The sequence below is a fragment of the Cricetulus griseus genome, chromosome 7, assembly GCF_003668045.3.
Source record: "Cricetulus griseus strain 17A/GY chromosome 7, alternate assembly CriGri-PICRH-1.0, whole genome shotgun sequence".
NCBI classification, from domain to species: Eukaryota; Metazoa; Chordata; class Mammalia; order Rodentia; family Cricetidae; genus Cricetulus; species Cricetulus griseus.
The window spans coordinates 68,632,759-68,650,711 of NC_048600.1; the positions used below are offsets into that span (position 1 = coordinate 68,632,759).

Sequence of the window (17,953 nt, forward strand, 5' to 3'; positions counted from 1 at the left end):
CCTTAATGTGGTCTTGCTTTTGTAAATGTATGCATGTTGACTTTATAATACCTGTCCACCTGTAAGAAAATATCTAGTATTAAACACAACATTGTTGTGACAGTTTACATTAGGGAGATGTAACCACAGGGAGATACAGGGTTTTTCACATCTCATATTTGTTCATTGTTTGTAATTGCCCTAGTAAAGTCGCTTGTGTAATCAAAACCAAAATATGTAAATACAAAAATACAAAAATAAAACTTGATTACTACTAATTACAAAATTAGTAATTGGCAGAGTGACAATATTTTTAGGGAAAAATATTGCCAGTGTAATATGAAGTTTAGTTGATTTTCAGTAGAAAAACATTTAATTTTCTTCAGTTTAAAACTTTATATATTGTAAAAGAAAGTGTCCAGCTAATGAATTTGTACTTAGTATCAAGTAACTATTACTCAGCTCAAGAAATAGAATATTGCCTTCCTTTCTAAAGTTCTAACTTACTATGATCTCACTGTCCTAACTTAAAACACTGGGATAAAGTTTGCTTGACTTTGAGATTCATATGGATAGATTCTTACATGAACACTTCCTTGTCTGGCTTTCTCCCCCCTCCTCCACATGGTATTTTAATTTATCTATATAGCCTGAATAGTTTAGTTCATATACTTTAATTGCTGTAGTACAGTATTTCTCAATGTCAGTGCTTTGGGCCTTTGGAAACACAATTCTCTGTTAAGTTTCTTTTTGAATATCTTAGGGTGTTGCTATCAATTCCTGATGTCTAGCCGATTGTCACAATCAGAAATGTCTTCCCACAGTTTCCTGGGCATACAGTCATCCCTAGTTAAGCACTATAATAATTCAGTTTTCTGTTTTAAGAATATATCATCATTTCTTTACCTACATGATTGTTGAAGAATTTGGGATTGTTTTTAGTTTAGGGTTATAATAATAGTGCTATGAACATTTTTGTATAAGTTTTAGGGAGAAAATACATGTACATGTCTGTTGGAATATTTAGCTCAGATAGAATTTATAGGTCATAAGATAGGTATATGTCCAGGACTTTATCGGATTCTGCTATATTATTATTACTGTTATTGTTTGAGGCCAGGTCTTGCTGTATAGTCATGGCTGGCCTGAAATTTAGTATCTAGATCAGGCTAGGAGAAGTCCCCTGCCTCTGCCTCCTGACTACCTTCTTGTTTGTTCTGCCCCACTATTTTACTATTTTCATCCAGTCATGTAGAGAGCTTAGTTTACTCCACACCCTCATAAAGCTTGAGTTTGAATTCTAAGCTTTTAAAATTTGTGGTCTTTTTATTTAATTTTATTCTTTTATGTTCCTGTATATGTGAAGCATAGGCGATGCCTTTTCTGGATAGATACAGGCATGAGTTCTGGCCTCTGCTTTAATGTCTTGTGATCCTGTTGTCATATCATTCAGCTCTGGCAGGTAGGTAATTTGTGGCTCATCTTGGCCTTTCTCTTTCCAGTGTCAGGAACAAGGTCTCTGTCCCTACCAACAAACTCATGAGCTTATAGACATCTATGTTTTCATAATGTTGGGGAGAGTCATACCTTGGCATATCCGTCAAAGCCAAAAACCAGTAACTAAAATCTCTGAGGCTTACTGGAATTCTTTTCAAGCTTTATCATTCAAATAAAACCTGGTAATCATGTGTAATTTTTCCAGCTTTTATATTGTGATTTTTACAGAGATGTTTGCATATCCCTTAAGTGATAAACATGCTGAATGTAGATATGCCTTTCTCATTTATTAAGACATATATTATTGTCACTGTTCATTGTCAGGAGGTCATTATTAATTGGTTACTGATGAAAAGTGATCCATTAATGTTTATCTACTTTATATATGTATATCTATGCACAAAATTCATGCAACATGAATATAACCACTATAAAGTAAACAGTTCAGTGACATTTGGTATATTCACAGTGTAAGGTAACTTCCCTCATATCTAGTTACAAAACATTCTCATTAGTCCAAAGTAAAACTCCTTCATTTAGGAGTTAATCTTTTTCTTCCTCTCAAAGCACCCTGGCAACTACCAATCTCTATTCTCTCTCTGGATTTACCTATTTTGGATATTCCATATACATGGAGTCCTGTGACCTTTTATGTCTTGACTTTCCTTTGACTGACTTTATATTCATTGTTCATCCATGTTGTAGCATGCTTCAGTATTCTACTTCTAAAACTGAATGTTCTATTATGTTCGGTATAAGTCTGTATATACCCAGTCACTGGTAAATATTGGGATTACTTTCTACCTCTGGTTTTTGTGACTAGTGCTGTTATGAATATACATGTTCACACTGTTTTTTAGACTTGTGTGAATGTTGCACATGTCCAGATGCATGGAGTTACTAATTACCACCAGTGATGCAGAACAATTCCAGTGCCCTAAATAAATCTCTGACGACACCCCTCATCTTTTAAATAATCCCTTGTCTGCTTCTAGCTGTTATAACTACTGGTCTCTTCTCTGGCTTCATAGCAGCAGACAGTTTTAGGCAGTATTTTGTTTAGTGTGGAGCTTGAGTTTCCTTAAGTATTTCAGGAGATGTTTTAGAAGCTGCATTTTTTGGATTGGTGATAATGTTCTAGAAATCAGACATTTTTATATTTGAATATTTACTGAATTCAGCTTATTTCCACGTTGATTTTTAAAAATATATCCAACTAAAATTACTGGCATAAAATTCTACACTTAACTAAAAAGCAGAAATAACTAGCAATAATACTATCCTAAAGCATTTTACAAGTCCAGTATGAAATTGATATGATTAATTAGGTTGGATATTTTTAATGAATTGTTTCTTACCCTTACTGTTTTATTATATGTGTATGAGATCCTTTGAGAGTTTACATTTTCTTTCTGCTAAAATCTTCAGTTGAATACCTGGCCATATTTTTATGTGTTAACTTGAAAATTTCAGAGGAAAGATTGTTTGTTTTCTGAAAACATAGCATGAACAATCAAACAACTGTTTGCAGGAAAACAGCCTCATTGTCTTCTGGTACCAGTTGGTCTTATGTCGACTTGTCTGCTGTCTCCTATCTTATTTATAGTAGTTTGGAACTAGAAATACACACTAATGTTTCACTGAAGTTTAGCTATACATTAGAATCTTTTTTGCTTTTTTTGGTTTGTTTGTTTTCTTTTGCTTTTTAACTTGGGCACGAGGTTATGAGAAACTGGAAGTTTACATAGGTTGAATACATTGTAGTTCTTTAATGCAGAAATCATATATCCTACATGTAAATGTCCTTGTTTGTTCTGATATTGATAATATATATGTGTTATTATAAATTACAACTTAGTTGAAGATAGTTTGTGATCTTCACAGGTTACTGAGAGAGATCACGAAGAAAGTTTTATTCCTATCACATATTTGGCTTTATAAACTTCTGAGACTCCTTCCTCAAGAAGAGTGCTCAAATTCAATGACTGCTCTTTAAGATATTCCTGATGTATACTAAATATTTCAAGAAATTTGCAAGTGCTTAAAATCATACTGACAGTTTTAGTTGTGTACCCATTCTTGTCTTGGCATTTAGAAGCTGTCTCTAACTTTGCTTTCTTCCTAAGTATTGGGGAGGTGCATTTCTTTTTTTTTTTTTTAATTTATTTATTCTGTGGGTAAGGTGTTTTTACTGCATGTACATCTGTGCATAGCATGTGTGTGTAGTACCTGGGGAGGCCAGAAGGTGTCAGATACCCTAGGACTGGAGTTGCATACAGTTGTTAGCTATTGTGTGGGTGCTGGGAATCGAACCTGTGTCATCTTGAAGACCAGTAAGTGCTCTTAACAACTGAGCTGTCTCTCCAATTCCCAGGTGGCTGCATTTCATACAGGGAGGAAGTGACCTTAGTGATGTGTGCAGAGTATTCTTTTGTAGTAACAAAAGGCCTTGTGAGTTTTCAAAAAAAAAAAAAAAAAAAAAAAAACTTAAAACACGTGGAAAAGTATAAAATGCATTAAATGAAAAACTCTAAGATGTGTAGTTTTCAAGTTAATCTGCTGTTCAAAGTCTTACCCCTAAGATTTATTTGGTGTGGTTAGCACCAACGTGACACCACATCTGGCATATTGTCTTTGCTATTTGAAAAATGAAAGGCTCTTTAACTTTTTAAGAAAGCTAAGTGGGAGGAGGGATTGTGGGAGTTGGGGGGTGCAGGGACATCACAAGAAGACCAGCAAGGTCAACTGGCCTGGGCTCATGTTAGCTCAGGGAGGCTGGGTCACTAAACAGGCAGCCTGTGTTGGGACTGACCTAGGCCCTCTGCATATGTGTGACAGTTGTGTGGCTTGGTCTTCTTGTGGGACTCCTGGTAGTGGGAATGGGGACTGTCTCTGACTCTTGCTGGCATTTAGGACCCTATTCCTCATGCTGGGTTGCCTTATCTAGCCTTGGTGCAGGGCTCAGTGCTTGGTCTTGCTGCAGCTTGATATGCTATGCTTTGTTGATGTCCTTGGAAATCTTGCCCTTTTCTGGGTAGAGGTGGGGGTGGGAGAGTGGAAAGGAGCAGTGGGAATGGGAGGGTACGTGGAGGAGAGGAGTGGGGTAGGCTGCATTTGGGTTGTAGAATGAATAAATAAATTAAGAGGAAATTTTAAAGAGAAAGAAAAAGAAGAAGAAAAAAAGAATGCAACAGATTTGTAGATCAAAAGGGTTTTGCTTGCTATTTTACACTATACTGATTTTGTTAGGTATTTTACAGTTTTTACCTGAATGTAAACAATTATAACATGAATAGGAAAAAGTATCATGCCAACACAATAGTTACAACAATTAGGACAAAAACTGCATTGCAGAAAGAAAGGAAGAAAGAGCTACATTTATACAAAGTATTTTCTGCTAGACTTGTCCTCTTAAATGCAGTATAAGTGTTGAGATTAGTGAGCTGGTTTTACGTACTGACCATGATGGTACTGTGATTAATGAGGCTTATTTTCCATTTGCTGGTCAGCAATGTAGATAGCTTCTAAGATTTTGTGTATGGGCACACAGACATTGAGAAAGAGCCTTTTCCATTTTCTTGTTTACAAAGAAGTAAACCCGAATTCCTTAGGTGTGAACTATTGAGGAGCTGTGTTATAGCTATGGTTGCCTGAGCCCTGTGCTCAGGGTAGTTTTTACTGAGACAAAGCACTGTGCATAAAATGATCCCTGGAAAGTCCAGTGTTGTGAGGCATGGTCCCTGGGTAGTGACACTATTTTGAGAGTTGAGGAGGTGGGACCTAGCTAGAGGACACAGGCACTAGAGACATGTCTTTGTATTTTCTCCCTCCCTCTTTTCCCCGTCTCCCTCCCTTTCTTCTTCCTTTTCCCCCTTTCCTCTCCTCCCTTTTCTCTCTCTCCTTTACCATTTCCCTCTTCCCTTCTATCCTTCCCCTTCTTGTTCTTCCCTTTTCCTCTCTCCCCTTCCCCCATCTTCTTCCCCCTGTCTTCTCTCCTTTGTTAATTACACTTTCTCCTGCTTTTCATTTTCCTGATTTCATGAAGAACCACCTCCACCACTCTTGCATAAAGTTAATAGAAGTGCCTTAAAAATACTAAACATGGTAGACGTCCTTGGTCGGCACAAGCTGCCAGGTAGGGCTTAGTTTACAAGAATATTTAGATTGATTTTCACTTTGTCCTATACTTTGTAATAGAAAAGAGAAAAGCACCAAGTTACTTCTGTGAAGTCCCATCCCCCCCATTTTTTTTTTTTTTTTTTGGCTTTTCAAAAAAATACAGGGTTTCTCTATGGCTTTGGAGGCTGTCCTGGAACTAGCTCTTGTAGACCAGCCTGGCCTTGAACTCACAGAGGTCCTCCTGCCTCTGCCTCCTAAGTGCTGGGATTAAAGGCGTGCACCACACCGCCCGGCTGAAATCCCACTCTTAAGTGAAACCAAAAAGTAGTATGTTTCTTACAAAACTGTCCTTTAACTCACAGAGATCTCTTGCCTCTGCCTCCCAAGTGCTGAGATTAATCAGATATCTTTTGGCATAATTTTAAAGTGAGTTTCCTATATTTACAGATTTCAGAATTACACCAACTTCCATTATGGTAAAGAGGATTGGGGGCAGCAGTGACAGTGTCTGGGTAATGAGAGGAAACCACTGATATTTAATAATCTTTGCTTTCATCAGGATCATTCTAGTCACATTTCCTCAGATAGTAAAGTACAGATCACTCCTTTCTTGCTGTCACTTTTATTATCATTTGAAAATCAGCTCTCATTTTGTACCCAGATTGACCTCACACTTGTCATTAAGCTGGATCTTCAGTCTAATTGTACCTTTGCTTTCTAAGGGTTAGCACTCTAGTTAAGGCCACCCAACTCATATATATTTCTGAAAATGTGTACTTTTCAGATAAAACAGATGATCAAGTTTAAATAACTATTTCATTTCTTAAACCTTGCATGTCCATCTGTAGTGATTTTCATTTGTAGGGCATTTTTCCTTGACCTCATTAAATATATTCTACAGTTCATCAGTGACCTTCTTGGTAGTATGCTGTGTTGTAACTTTTCTGGACCATTGATTTGCCAGTTTTTCTCTATCTGTATTTAAATTCTTTTTTGTTACAGAAATTTAACTTAGAAATTAAACCTTAATTTAGAAATGTAAACCTTTAAATATGTTTGTTTCCTCTTTATACATTCCTGAACATTTCATATCTGCATACCTTTATCTTTTAAGAGAAAAGTCTCATAATTTCACCTCTTTTGACTGCCTAGGGTGACCATTGGTCTTGGTTCAAGATAATCCCAGTTTCTTCTTGATTGTGTAGGTTGCCTTTTAATTAAAAATTACGCAATTTAAATCGGCAGTTTTATCACCCACAGTTTCTGTGTCATATTCTTTGACAGGACAGCCTGGTCTACAGAGTGAGTTCCAGGACAGCCAGGGCTGCACAGAGAAACCTTGTCTCAAATCACCCCCCCTCAAAAAACAAAACAAACAAACAAACAAAAAATATACTTAAAACATAGTATAAAATGAGTAACATCCCAAAGAGGATCAGCTCATTAATATGAAAATAATATGACTAAGGATATGAAATGTAGGGTCAGAACAGGAAAGTCTCAGGAAAACTGCTTAGAATCTTAAATCTTGCCCTTCTCAGTTCCTCCTATCTGTTGTTATTTAACTATCCCCTCTTTCCACTGATGCTGTTCTAACAAGACAACCCAGCCTACCAAATGACTGAACACCAGATGGCTGAATTAATCTTTATGAAGTTTAGCCTTCCTGCAACATTTGGTTCTGTGCACTACTGCTTTCCTCATCTTCCTTGACCTTTACAAGCACTATACCATGAGTTTTTTTCTTTATCTCTGATGGTATGTCTGTACTGATCTTCCTCCTCACTCCTTTCTTAGCAGTTTGACTGTTATGATTCCCACTATTTTCCTAATTTAGGCTCTAGTATTCATTATTTCATCTGTATTCTTGCAGTTTTCTGCTCCACTTTCAGGGTCCCCTTTCCTTTTCTCCCATTTATCTGTCTAAATCCTTTACCTTGTGTCTGCCTGATTCAAATTCAAGCACCCTGAGAGCTTCTAGACAAAACAACTCACCTGTTCAGTTTGTGGCCAGTCATATTCTCATTATTGTTAACCATGTGTAGGATTACAGTGTTGCTCAGAAGTCTTACTATTTCTGATCAGCATAATTTCCTCCCAGCAAGCACCATACTCCTTTTTACTCTCCTCTTTCCAGTCTAATGCAAGAGTTACTCTTTGTTCTGACTTTGATACTAGGCAAAGTCTGAGAAGCCAGTTCTTGAGCTAATTCTTTAAACAGTATTCACTCCACCACTTCCTCAAATGCCTGTAATTTCCTCTCCACCTCAAACTGCATCAGAGTGCAAACATGTTCACGTTTCCTTTCTTAGTAACAAAATACCCATCACTCTTAATTCTCAACTCCTTTCTTTTCTTGACAGTTGACTTTTCTTCTTCAGTCCTGTGCAATCTTGCCTGCTGTTCTCTTTATTCCTTAGAACTTTCCTTGCCATAATCACCAACGGCAATTCCAAAGCTGGTGAATGCTTTTTAATTACTGCCATTGTACTCCTTCCTTAAAACATTTCTCTCTGTCAGTTCCATGAAGCCACTTCTTTATTTTCAACTTATGTTGGTCTGTTCTGTCATAGTTTTAAAGTACAGTCCTGTGTAATGCAAGCCAGTGTTGTTAAGGATGGATGTCTGTTTTAACTTGATGTGTAGGGTCAGACTTGCATCAGTTTCCAAAAGAGACATTAATCTTTAAAATTATGACACTTAATGTAAAAATAAGTGTCATAAAACACTTAAATAAATAAAAATAAAGGTGCATAAAACAAAATCGGTGTGTTTTTTCCCCAAATATGTGTTGTAAAGTGAAAAATGTACTTTGGCATTTTTTGAGACATCTTGAGACATAAGTAACTGCCCTGACTCACCTAGTATGTCCCTTCCTGGTGTACTTTCATGTTTCCTTGCTCTTTGAGGCAACCACCTTCCAAACTTTGGAGCTGTCAGCTTCCTCCCTATTTCCTCCCCTCTTTCTATTCCTCCTCTCCCTCTATTATTGCGTACACTGAAAGAGGGTAGCAGGCTGGACAGTGACTAGAGTACTACCTGCAGTTTACTTTTCTTTCTTTTTCTAGAGTTTTAAATATTAGCTATTCTTAGATTGAATCTTGCCAGGTTTTAACTTTTATTTAAATGTAAATGGAGTAGCTTTTTGTGTGCCTGTTTTACTCACAATATATCTGTTTTGACCTACAGCAAAACTATTTCTATTTTTATACTTCTGTGTTGCAGAAAAAACAACTTAAAATATTAGTTGACCTTATGTTATCTCTCCATGAGACTTTATTAGTAATTTGTAGTTAAGTATATTTAGTAAGTTAACCCTTTATATAAACTGACTACATCTTATATGTTGATAGTAGCCAATTGTTTTTTAAATTTTTTTTTTGTAGTTTTACTTTTAATCTAAAAGTCATACCTGTGTAACTTTTAACACCTTGAACCAAATAGTGGCATTTTATATGAAGATCAGGTGTGTGCTCTTCAGTAATAATACAGCATCTGGGTTTATCAGATAAGATTTTTTTCGTTGTAATAATATATGTGGAGTATTTATTAAAGTAACTAAAATGGATTTTTTTTTCCCAAGTTGGCCCTTGCCAGAGTTTGACCCAAGCCAGATTCGCCTGATCGTATATCAAGACTGTGAAAGACGAGGGAGAAATGTATTGTTTGATTCCAGTGTTAAGAGAAAAAATGAGGACACATCAGTATCTGTGAGTATTATTGTTCATTTGTTTGAAATTTAATCTTGGGTATTTTAATAATTCAAGAAAGAATTGATATAATTTCAACTCTGGTAACTTTGTTAGTACAAAACATCTCTAGACTTTTTAAAATTCAAAACCCTTATTTTGAGATTTTTTTCTTTTTCCCCCTTTTATTGAAAATGAACTTTGTTTCTTTTATATCCTGATAATGGTTTCTCCTCCCTCTATTCCTTCCAGTTCCTCCCTACTTCCCCTGCCATCCAGATCTACCCCATTTCTGTCTCTCATTAGCAAAGAGCAAGCTTCTGAGAGATTGTAATATAATATAATAAGATAAAACAAAAATTAACACATTGGGTAGGACAAAACAAACAAACAGAAGGAAAAGAACCCAAGAAAAGGCACAAGAAACAGTTACAGGTGCAGAGATCCACTTATTTGCACACTCAGAAATTCCATAAAAACATTAAACTGGAAGCCATAATATATATGCAAAGGACTTGTTGGGTAGGGATGGAGATACATACATACATACATGCATACATACATACATACATACAAAATAAGATTTTCTTTAAAAGCCCTGACATGACATTATGAGACAAGGAACCTCTAAAGATGTCATTGAGTTCATTTTCTGTTGGCCATCTACTGTTGGGCATTCAGCCTATCCTTAATAATAGTTAGTTTCCCCAATGAGACTCCTTTGGAGAAAACTAAATTTTCATTTGCAAGTGGTTATCAATTGGAGATAGCTCCTGGATTAAGGATGGTGATGTTTTTACTTCTCCTTTCAGCTTTAGGACCCCATCTGGTGCAGACCCATGCAGACCCTGTGCATGCTGCCTCAGTTTCTATGAGTTGATGGTGTTGTTAAATATGACTTAGAACTACTGGGAGCCTTATAGAGAATCTGGTTAGACCTCTTATTGTGCAGTCAGGAAAGCAAGACCTAGAGAAGGGAAAATATTTATCTGATGGTATAAGTCTTCAGTAATGGTAACATACTTTTTTCTGTGCTAAAGTGGGGGCAATAACCTATATCTATCCTTTAAATCTTCCACACCATATTTTGAAATACATTGTTATTAGTTTAGTAGCAATAAGACATTTATTTGGTTGGCCAAGAGAGCCTCATATTGAGTACTGCCTTTACATCATAAGACATAAAGACAAAATGCCCTGGGCCTAGAGTGGGTTTCTCCTTCTCCTTAGGTTGCCACTTTCTACTAACAGTCCAATAATCAAAATACTTGGGAGAAAGTTTTTCCTGTCAATTGAACTTTTTATTGAGAATTACTTTTTTTTTTAATTAGAATTGGGTTCATTTGAGATTTTGCCTTCTGAAAAAAAAACATGAATATGTTTGCCCTTATCTGTCCTTATTTACAAGTGTGTCTTTAGCATTTACTACAATAATAAGTGTTCATCTCTTTTTTGATTGCTAGGTGTTACAGTATTGCACCTAATCATTAAGAATTTTCAACCTTTTGGAGATTGTGCTTTGTTTAGATTGTTTATCTCTTTTCTCACATTTCATAATCTGATGAAAAAGAGCATTGTATAAGTTACTGAAAGTTTTATAGAATACTAAGCATTTGGAGATTTAGCAGCATGTGCCTTCTTAGTTTCCACAAATAGATATCCTATTAGGGCAGGTAGATACTGAACAAATAAATCTACACATAATTCTAAATTGTAAAAGTACTATGAAGAAAGCTTAGAGAATACTTAATAAGATGCCAACAGTAAGCAGCCAACTTTCCATCAATTTGAGTGACCGTCTGCCTTACTATAAAGATACAATAAAAGCTGAAATGTGAAGAAATAACAGTAACAGATTATAAAAACTCTGCAGGGTGATTTGGGAGCTTGGTAAATTGAGGAATTAAAAGAACCCTACCTTGGCTGGAATGATAGCAAATAATATGCAAAGTAATATGCAAATATTATGCAAAGAAGAAGGTGAGTAGAGATAATACAGGTATATAATATTCAGGGCCTTATGAGTTTCTGGGTTAGATGTTTGGATTATCTCCTAAGTACAGAGGGAAATCACTAAAGATATCAAACTTGAATTTTAAAAAGTCACCTTGTCTATTTTATGAAGAGTAGTTGGATATAGTGATCAGGAAAATCAAATGTTTGATGAATCTATCATTTTAGTTTGAATTGCTTATGTGGTAAGATACCTCAAAGTGATAGAAATGAAGATGATCAAAACCTTTGAAATCTAAGAACAACTATAAATATGATCATAAGCACTTCTTTGTATTTAAGCTACTACAAAGCTCAGCAAAAGTTTGTTAAAATTGACAAATTAACATTAACAATACTCTTGCTTTTTTTAGTCCAATATTTACTGAGGTTTTTTTTTGTGTATGGTAATGTTCTACTACATTACAGTGTCTGTCACTTCTTGATTTATCTTGATTAATGTTGCACATTGTGCATTTATTCTGCAGTCTTTTTTTTAAACCTTAACTTGCTCTGTACAGACTGTTTTCCAAATACTCCTGCCCATCTTTTATGAATTGATGCTTCATTATTCTCTCCTGCTCATGTCTTTTCTGTGACCTTTTTTCTTTGCCTACATATATTCATAAAGAGTCATTACCCAACATCAACAAAATTTTAAAAATTTGTTGCATTTTATTTTATTCTGTGTGTAAGTCTGATGACAAGTTTCAGGAATCACCCCTCCCACCATGTGGATTCTGGAGATGAGCAGCAGGCACTTAATACCAACTGAGCCATCTTGTTTGATCCTAACAAAATAATGTTTAACTTTCTCTATGTGCTTTTGCTCAGGTGGAATAACAAAACACTACAGACTAGAAGGCCAGGATAGAGTGTTGGCATGTTGGGTTTTTGTCAGGTTTTCTTCCAGATTGCAGACTGTTGATGTTATGTTACTTCACATATAGCAAAGAGGGTAAAAGCATCATGCTACTCCCATTTATAAGATGCTTCCCCCTTACAATCAAAAAACATTCCAAAGTCCAGACTTCCTAATACCGTCCCATCAGGGATTCATATTTTAATGCTAATTTGGAGGAGACATGGTATTTTTACCCCATAGTCCTTCTCAGTATCTGTTCCTTCTTTATCGCTTCTCTCTGTCTTTTTCTTCCTCTGTTAGGTTGTCCTTGGTGTCTGTTTTTGGTGTTTCTCTCTATCTCTTTTTAACTTCTCCTTTCTAGTGATCTTTCCATGGAGTATCTTGGTCTCTTCTCTTCTCTGGATTTTCCAATAATAATATGTTTGTTGGTCCTATTCCTCAAATGCTATGCACTTACTACTCAACGCTCTTCTCCCCCTCAATGTCTTGTAACTCCTTCCCACTTAGGGTTTCTACTGCTGTGAAGAGACACCATGACCACGGCAACTCTCTCTTTTTTTTTAAGGTTTTATTTATTTGTTACATAGTGTTCTACCTGCATGTTTGCCCGAACACCAGAAGAGGGCACCAGATCTCACTATAGATGGTTGCGAGCCACCATGTGGTTGCTGGGAATCAAACTCATGACCTCTGGAAGAGCAGCCCATGCTTTCAACCTCTGAGCCATCTCTCTAGCCCAACCACGGCAACTCTTATAAGGGAAAACATTTAATTGGGGCTGGCTTATAGTTCAGAAGTTTAGTCCATTATTATCATCATGGCAGGAAGCAAGGCAGCATGCAGGCAGACATGGTGCTGGAGAAGGAACTGAGAGTTCTTACATCTTGACCCACAGGAAACAGGAAGTGGTCTGAACTAGGCATGCTTGAGCATACGAGACCTCAAAGCCCATCCCCACAGTGGCATACTTCATCCAACAAGACCATACCTCCTAATAGTGCCACTCCCTGTGAGCTTAGGGGGAGCCAATTACATTCAAACTACCACACCATCCTTTTCCAGTTAGTTTCCATACTTGTAATCATTTTTGTTTTTGTGACCTGATGAGTTTCATTAGGGTTACTTATAAGAGCATGGATGAGAGGTTATTTATAAGGTTACTTATAAGAGCATAGATGAGAGGTTATTTATAGGAGCATAGGCACCTTACCAGCAGCTATAGTACTGAAAAAAAGAGTCTCAGCCTGGCTTGACCATGATGGTATATGTCTTTAATCCCAGAGTACTTAGGAGGCAGAAACAGGCAGATCTCTGTGAGTTCAAGGCCAGTGTGCTCTACAGAGCGAGTTCCAGGACAGCCAGAGCAACACCAAGAAACTCTGTTTAAAAAAAAAAAAAAAAAAAAAAAAAAAGCAAAACCAAAGTCCCTCTACTACAATTAAGTGCCTGTAGGTCCTCAGGGACTAGTAGGACCTTATAGGTCCCTCTGTAGTCTCTGATAAGATGTTGACAGGCCTAGTGTTGTGTAGATAATTGCAGCACTCAACTTCGTGTCATGTTAAAAAAAAAAAAATCCCTCAAGACCGATTTGTGTGGCCCAAATATTCTTAGATGTTTGTTCTTCTACTGTGGCATGGTCAACTTAATAGGGGCTTCATTCTTAAAGAAGTGTCTCTCCCTCTGCCAGCAGCTAACAATTGCCAATAACTCTACAGCTAGGGGTAGGATTGTGTGTTCAACTCCCCTCTTCATTCTGGGATTTGTTCTGGCTTAGATTTGCACAGATTTTTGTACGTGCTGTTGTGACTACTTAGGAATTCCTATATGTAGCTGTTCTGCTTTGTTGTTTTTTTGGTTTTTTTTTTTTTTTTTTGGTTTTTTTTAGTCATCTAATACCTCTGACTCTTACTCTTTTCTATCCATCTACTGCAATGATCCCCAAACCTTAGGAAGTGCAGTATATATGTTCCCTTTAGAGCTAAACATTAGGCAGTCTCTTACTCGCTTCATCTTGGTCAGTTGTGGATTACTTTGTTAATCACCATCTGTTGCAAATAGAAGTTTCTCAAATGAGATTTGAGAAATGCATTGATCCTTTAGTTTAATGTTAAACCATTAGGAGTCTCAACTTGATAATATGTCCATATAACAGTATAATAGTAGTTGGTTATCCCCTCAAGTCTATGACCTGCTAAGCCATAGGTTTTTGGCTTGATGATAGTGCCAGATGTGGTTTTATCTTGTGGACTGAGACTTAAATCTAACCAGAAAGTGGTTGGTTACTTCCACGATGTTCATGCCACTATTGCACCAGTGCTCATGTCATTCTAGACCAGTCATTCTTGTAAATTGCAAGGTTCCTAGCTGAGAATGATTGATGATTACTTTTCTCCTCTAGTACCTTGCATAACACTTTCTACTACTATGAAAACTAGCTAATATGGCTGAAACTTCTAGGTCTATACTAGCGTAATCTTACCATCTTCTGTGACTTTAGATGAGTTGTTTTTAGCAATAGGATTTTACTATGTAGTTCTAGAAGGTAACAAAGAGCAGTGGCAATAGCCTGTAATGTTTGGAGATCTATGGAACCTCCCTAGAAACAACTCCAAAAGGGGAAACCCATTCCTGGCAATGTTCTTTTTATTTAAGCCACTGATGTCTAAGGGTATTGTTGCCTTTTATGCCTTAACTCATTTTAACAGACACACTCTCTGTCTGTCTCTGACTCTGTCTCTTTCCCTCACCATCTCTCTCCATTTCTGTCTCTCTCTGTCTCTGTCTCTGTCTGTCTGTATCTCTCTCCCCTCTCTCTCTCTCTCTCTCTCTCTCTCTCTCTCTCTCTCTCTCTCTCGTGTGTGTGTGTGTGTGTGTGTGTGTGTGTGTGTGTGTGTGTGTGTATTTTAGGAAGATTTACAATAGTAGGTTTCTACATGTCTTTTTTGGATGGTCTTTAGTGTTCCCTCCCCATGCTCCCTCTTCTATCTTACTTTCCACTTCCTGACTCCAGTTTAATCCTTTCTATTCCTTCATTCACTTTAGACTGTTTATACCAGTGTGTTCTATCTCCCCTTCCTTGACAGACCTCCCTGTGGTTCCTTAGCAATCTCCTGGCCTTTATGGATATTTCAAAGAGAGATTCAAAGCTAACATCCACAAATGAGAGAAACTATGTTTGTCTTTCTGAGTTTGGGTTACCTCACTCAGAATGATTTGTTTCCAGCTCCATCTTTTTTGTGGTACATCCATTAAAAAGAAAGCCACATACATAAATAAACGCACACACACACACACACACACACACACACACACACACACACACACACACACACACACACACACACACCCCTCTACCTCTCTGTTCATTTAGGGGCAATGAGAATCTAATATAATGAACATATCTAGTGTCTAAATGATTTTTTCTAAGTTCCTTTGTTTACCAAAATGAGCCAGATCTTAGAGAAATGGACAGGGACAATAAAAGGAAAAAAATGAGCTTGGAACTTCTCTTTTGGTTGATGCAGCTTGAGATGGTTGAGACACAGTATAGCACTTAAGTATTCTGGTTGACTGATGAAAGGGTGTTTTGTAGTATGAGGTAAGTAAAACCAAAACTGAGTTTTGTTTATAGTTATATAACAGGTTTAGGTACTGTCTCTTTGCTTCAGGTTTCTCCTATGCAAAATGAAGTATTTTAATAGTATCTTTCATGCTGAATATTAAAGAAAATGTACATGGGGACTAGCATTTAGTTTGCAACATTTTGTTAGTAAGTAATAAGATTATTAAGATGTAGCCAAGGACATTTCAATTGATATTCCTGGGAGGCCTGCTCTTTTCTGAAGGGAAGTGGAGGAGGAATGGATCTGAGAGAGGAGGTGGGGATGCACTGGGAGGAATACAGGGAGGGGAAACTTTGGTTGGAATGTAATGTATGAGAGAAGGAGTTTTTAAAAAGATAATGTTAAATGTTATTAACAAACATTTAAATGAAATAATGTAAATAAAAATGAGTGAAATTTTGACTTCAATTGTTAGTTTCCTACTTATAACTACACATTAGTAATTTTAAGTTAGTTCAAGTGTCATTGTGGTTTCTCTTCCTATTCTACAGATAGAAAAGTAAGATTTAAGAGCTCAAAAAGCCTGTTCATCGAATTTAAACTCACCATATCTACTCAAAAATTCTAAAGCCTCTTTTCTTTTACTTGAAACATTTGATTGCAGATGATGTGGAAGTTGTCCATACCCTATTTTAAAGTGCCTTTGGTGATAGTGTAACTAACTATAAAGTAGTTACTCTTCAGAAAATTGCAGTTTCACTCAGATTGCTTCTTGTACATGGAAGAATGAGCATACTTGAAACTGATAAAACATTGAAGTACTTCTAGTGGTGTCACAGACCTAAATGGATTACAACGTTGTTAGTTGTGAGCAGTGAAAGTTCCAGGGTTCAATGGGGATGGAGAAGAAAGGAAAAATAAAATAAAATAAAATAAAATAAAATAAAAGAGTCCTGGGGCTAGAAAGATGGTTTCATAGTTGAACGCAATTGCTGCTTTTGCAGAGGATCAAGGTCTTGTTCCTAACACCTCACAACCATCCTTAATTACAGTTCTAGGGAATCCAATACCAACTTCTGGCTCTGTGGGCATCAGGCACATATTTGGTGTATAAACATACATGCAGGCAAAACACAAATTGTGTGTGTGTGTGTGTGTGTGTGTGTGTGTGTGTGTGTAAATGTGTATAAATCTTTTTTAAAAGGAAAGGAGTCTTTCATCTAGTCTTACTTAATAGCACAATCATCCAAATTTAAAATGTATTCTTTATCTGTTCTTCACATATATACATTTAATTTTAAAAGATTAGGCATGGGACTGGGGTTGTGGCCCAGTGGTAGAATATGTGCCTAACATGCACATGTCCCTGAGCTCAGGCCCTGAACTGCCCTCTCCAAACACAGATTAAGCAGATATATATACCCATAATAAAGTATAAGTCTATTTTATGTTTCTCCTTCCTCGAAGACTATATATGATTAATTTTTCATAACAGTGCTGTTTGTTAACTTGTAACCTATTATTGTTATGTGTAATTAGACATTTAAAACTTTCAGCTTTAGTTTCTAATATAAGATAATGAATAGATATAACTCCTAAACAAAAGTCCTTTGACATTCTCAATAATTTATAAGAGTATAAAGTTTTGAAAGTAAATCATTTGAAAATCACCATTATAGATTACTAAGTTACAGTTAATGAATATTATATTTTGGCCATATAATACAAAATAAAATTTCTGTGGTTTGATAATGTTGGTGTGAAAAAAATGCACTTCAAATAGTACTGGAGGAAATAGAGAAAAATATGCTATTATATTACAGTTGTATTATTTTCAAACATCTAATCCTTGGTTTTTCCAAGGTGTTTTATTTAATGCTGCTTTTAAGTTAATCTATGATAAAACAAATGTATTGGACTGTAAATGGGAGTATTCTCTGTGTTTCAGAAGCTCTGTAGTGATGCTCAAGTCAAGGTTTTTGGAAAGTGCTGCCAGCTGAAGCCAGGAGGAGATAGTTCTTCCTCTTTGGATAGTTCTATCACTTTGTCTTCTGATGTAAAAGACCAGTGTCCCAAGTACCAGGTAAGATCATTCATTTATTCATTTACAAATAATTTTGAGTCTTTATTTCTCTTAAATTTACCGGGGTGTGACCGGTTATTCCCTATTTTCTCTCCCTCCTTTTTTGTTTCTTTTTCACCTAGCTGAGCTGTTTCCTCTAAAACTTTATCTCTTGAGCTTTTAGAGT

The 17,953-nt window shown here is 36.4% G+C and overlaps 1 protein-coding gene across 2 annotated transcripts in view; it reads left to right on the forward strand.

Moving 5' to 3' along the window:
• Positions 1-17,953, forward strand: part of Fnip1 (folliculin interacting protein 1) — an 81,004-nt gene that overhangs the window by 16,327 nt on the left and 46,724 nt on the right. For both annotated transcript variants that reach the window (XM_027427493.2, XM_027427494.2), the window contains exons 2-3: positions 9,179-9,305; positions 17,653-17,787. In XM_027427493.2, coding sequence (XP_027283294.1) covers positions 9,179-9,305; positions 17,653-17,787 — 262 coding nt within the window. The remainder of the gene's footprint in view (positions 1-9,178; positions 9,306-17,652; positions 17,788-17,953) is intronic.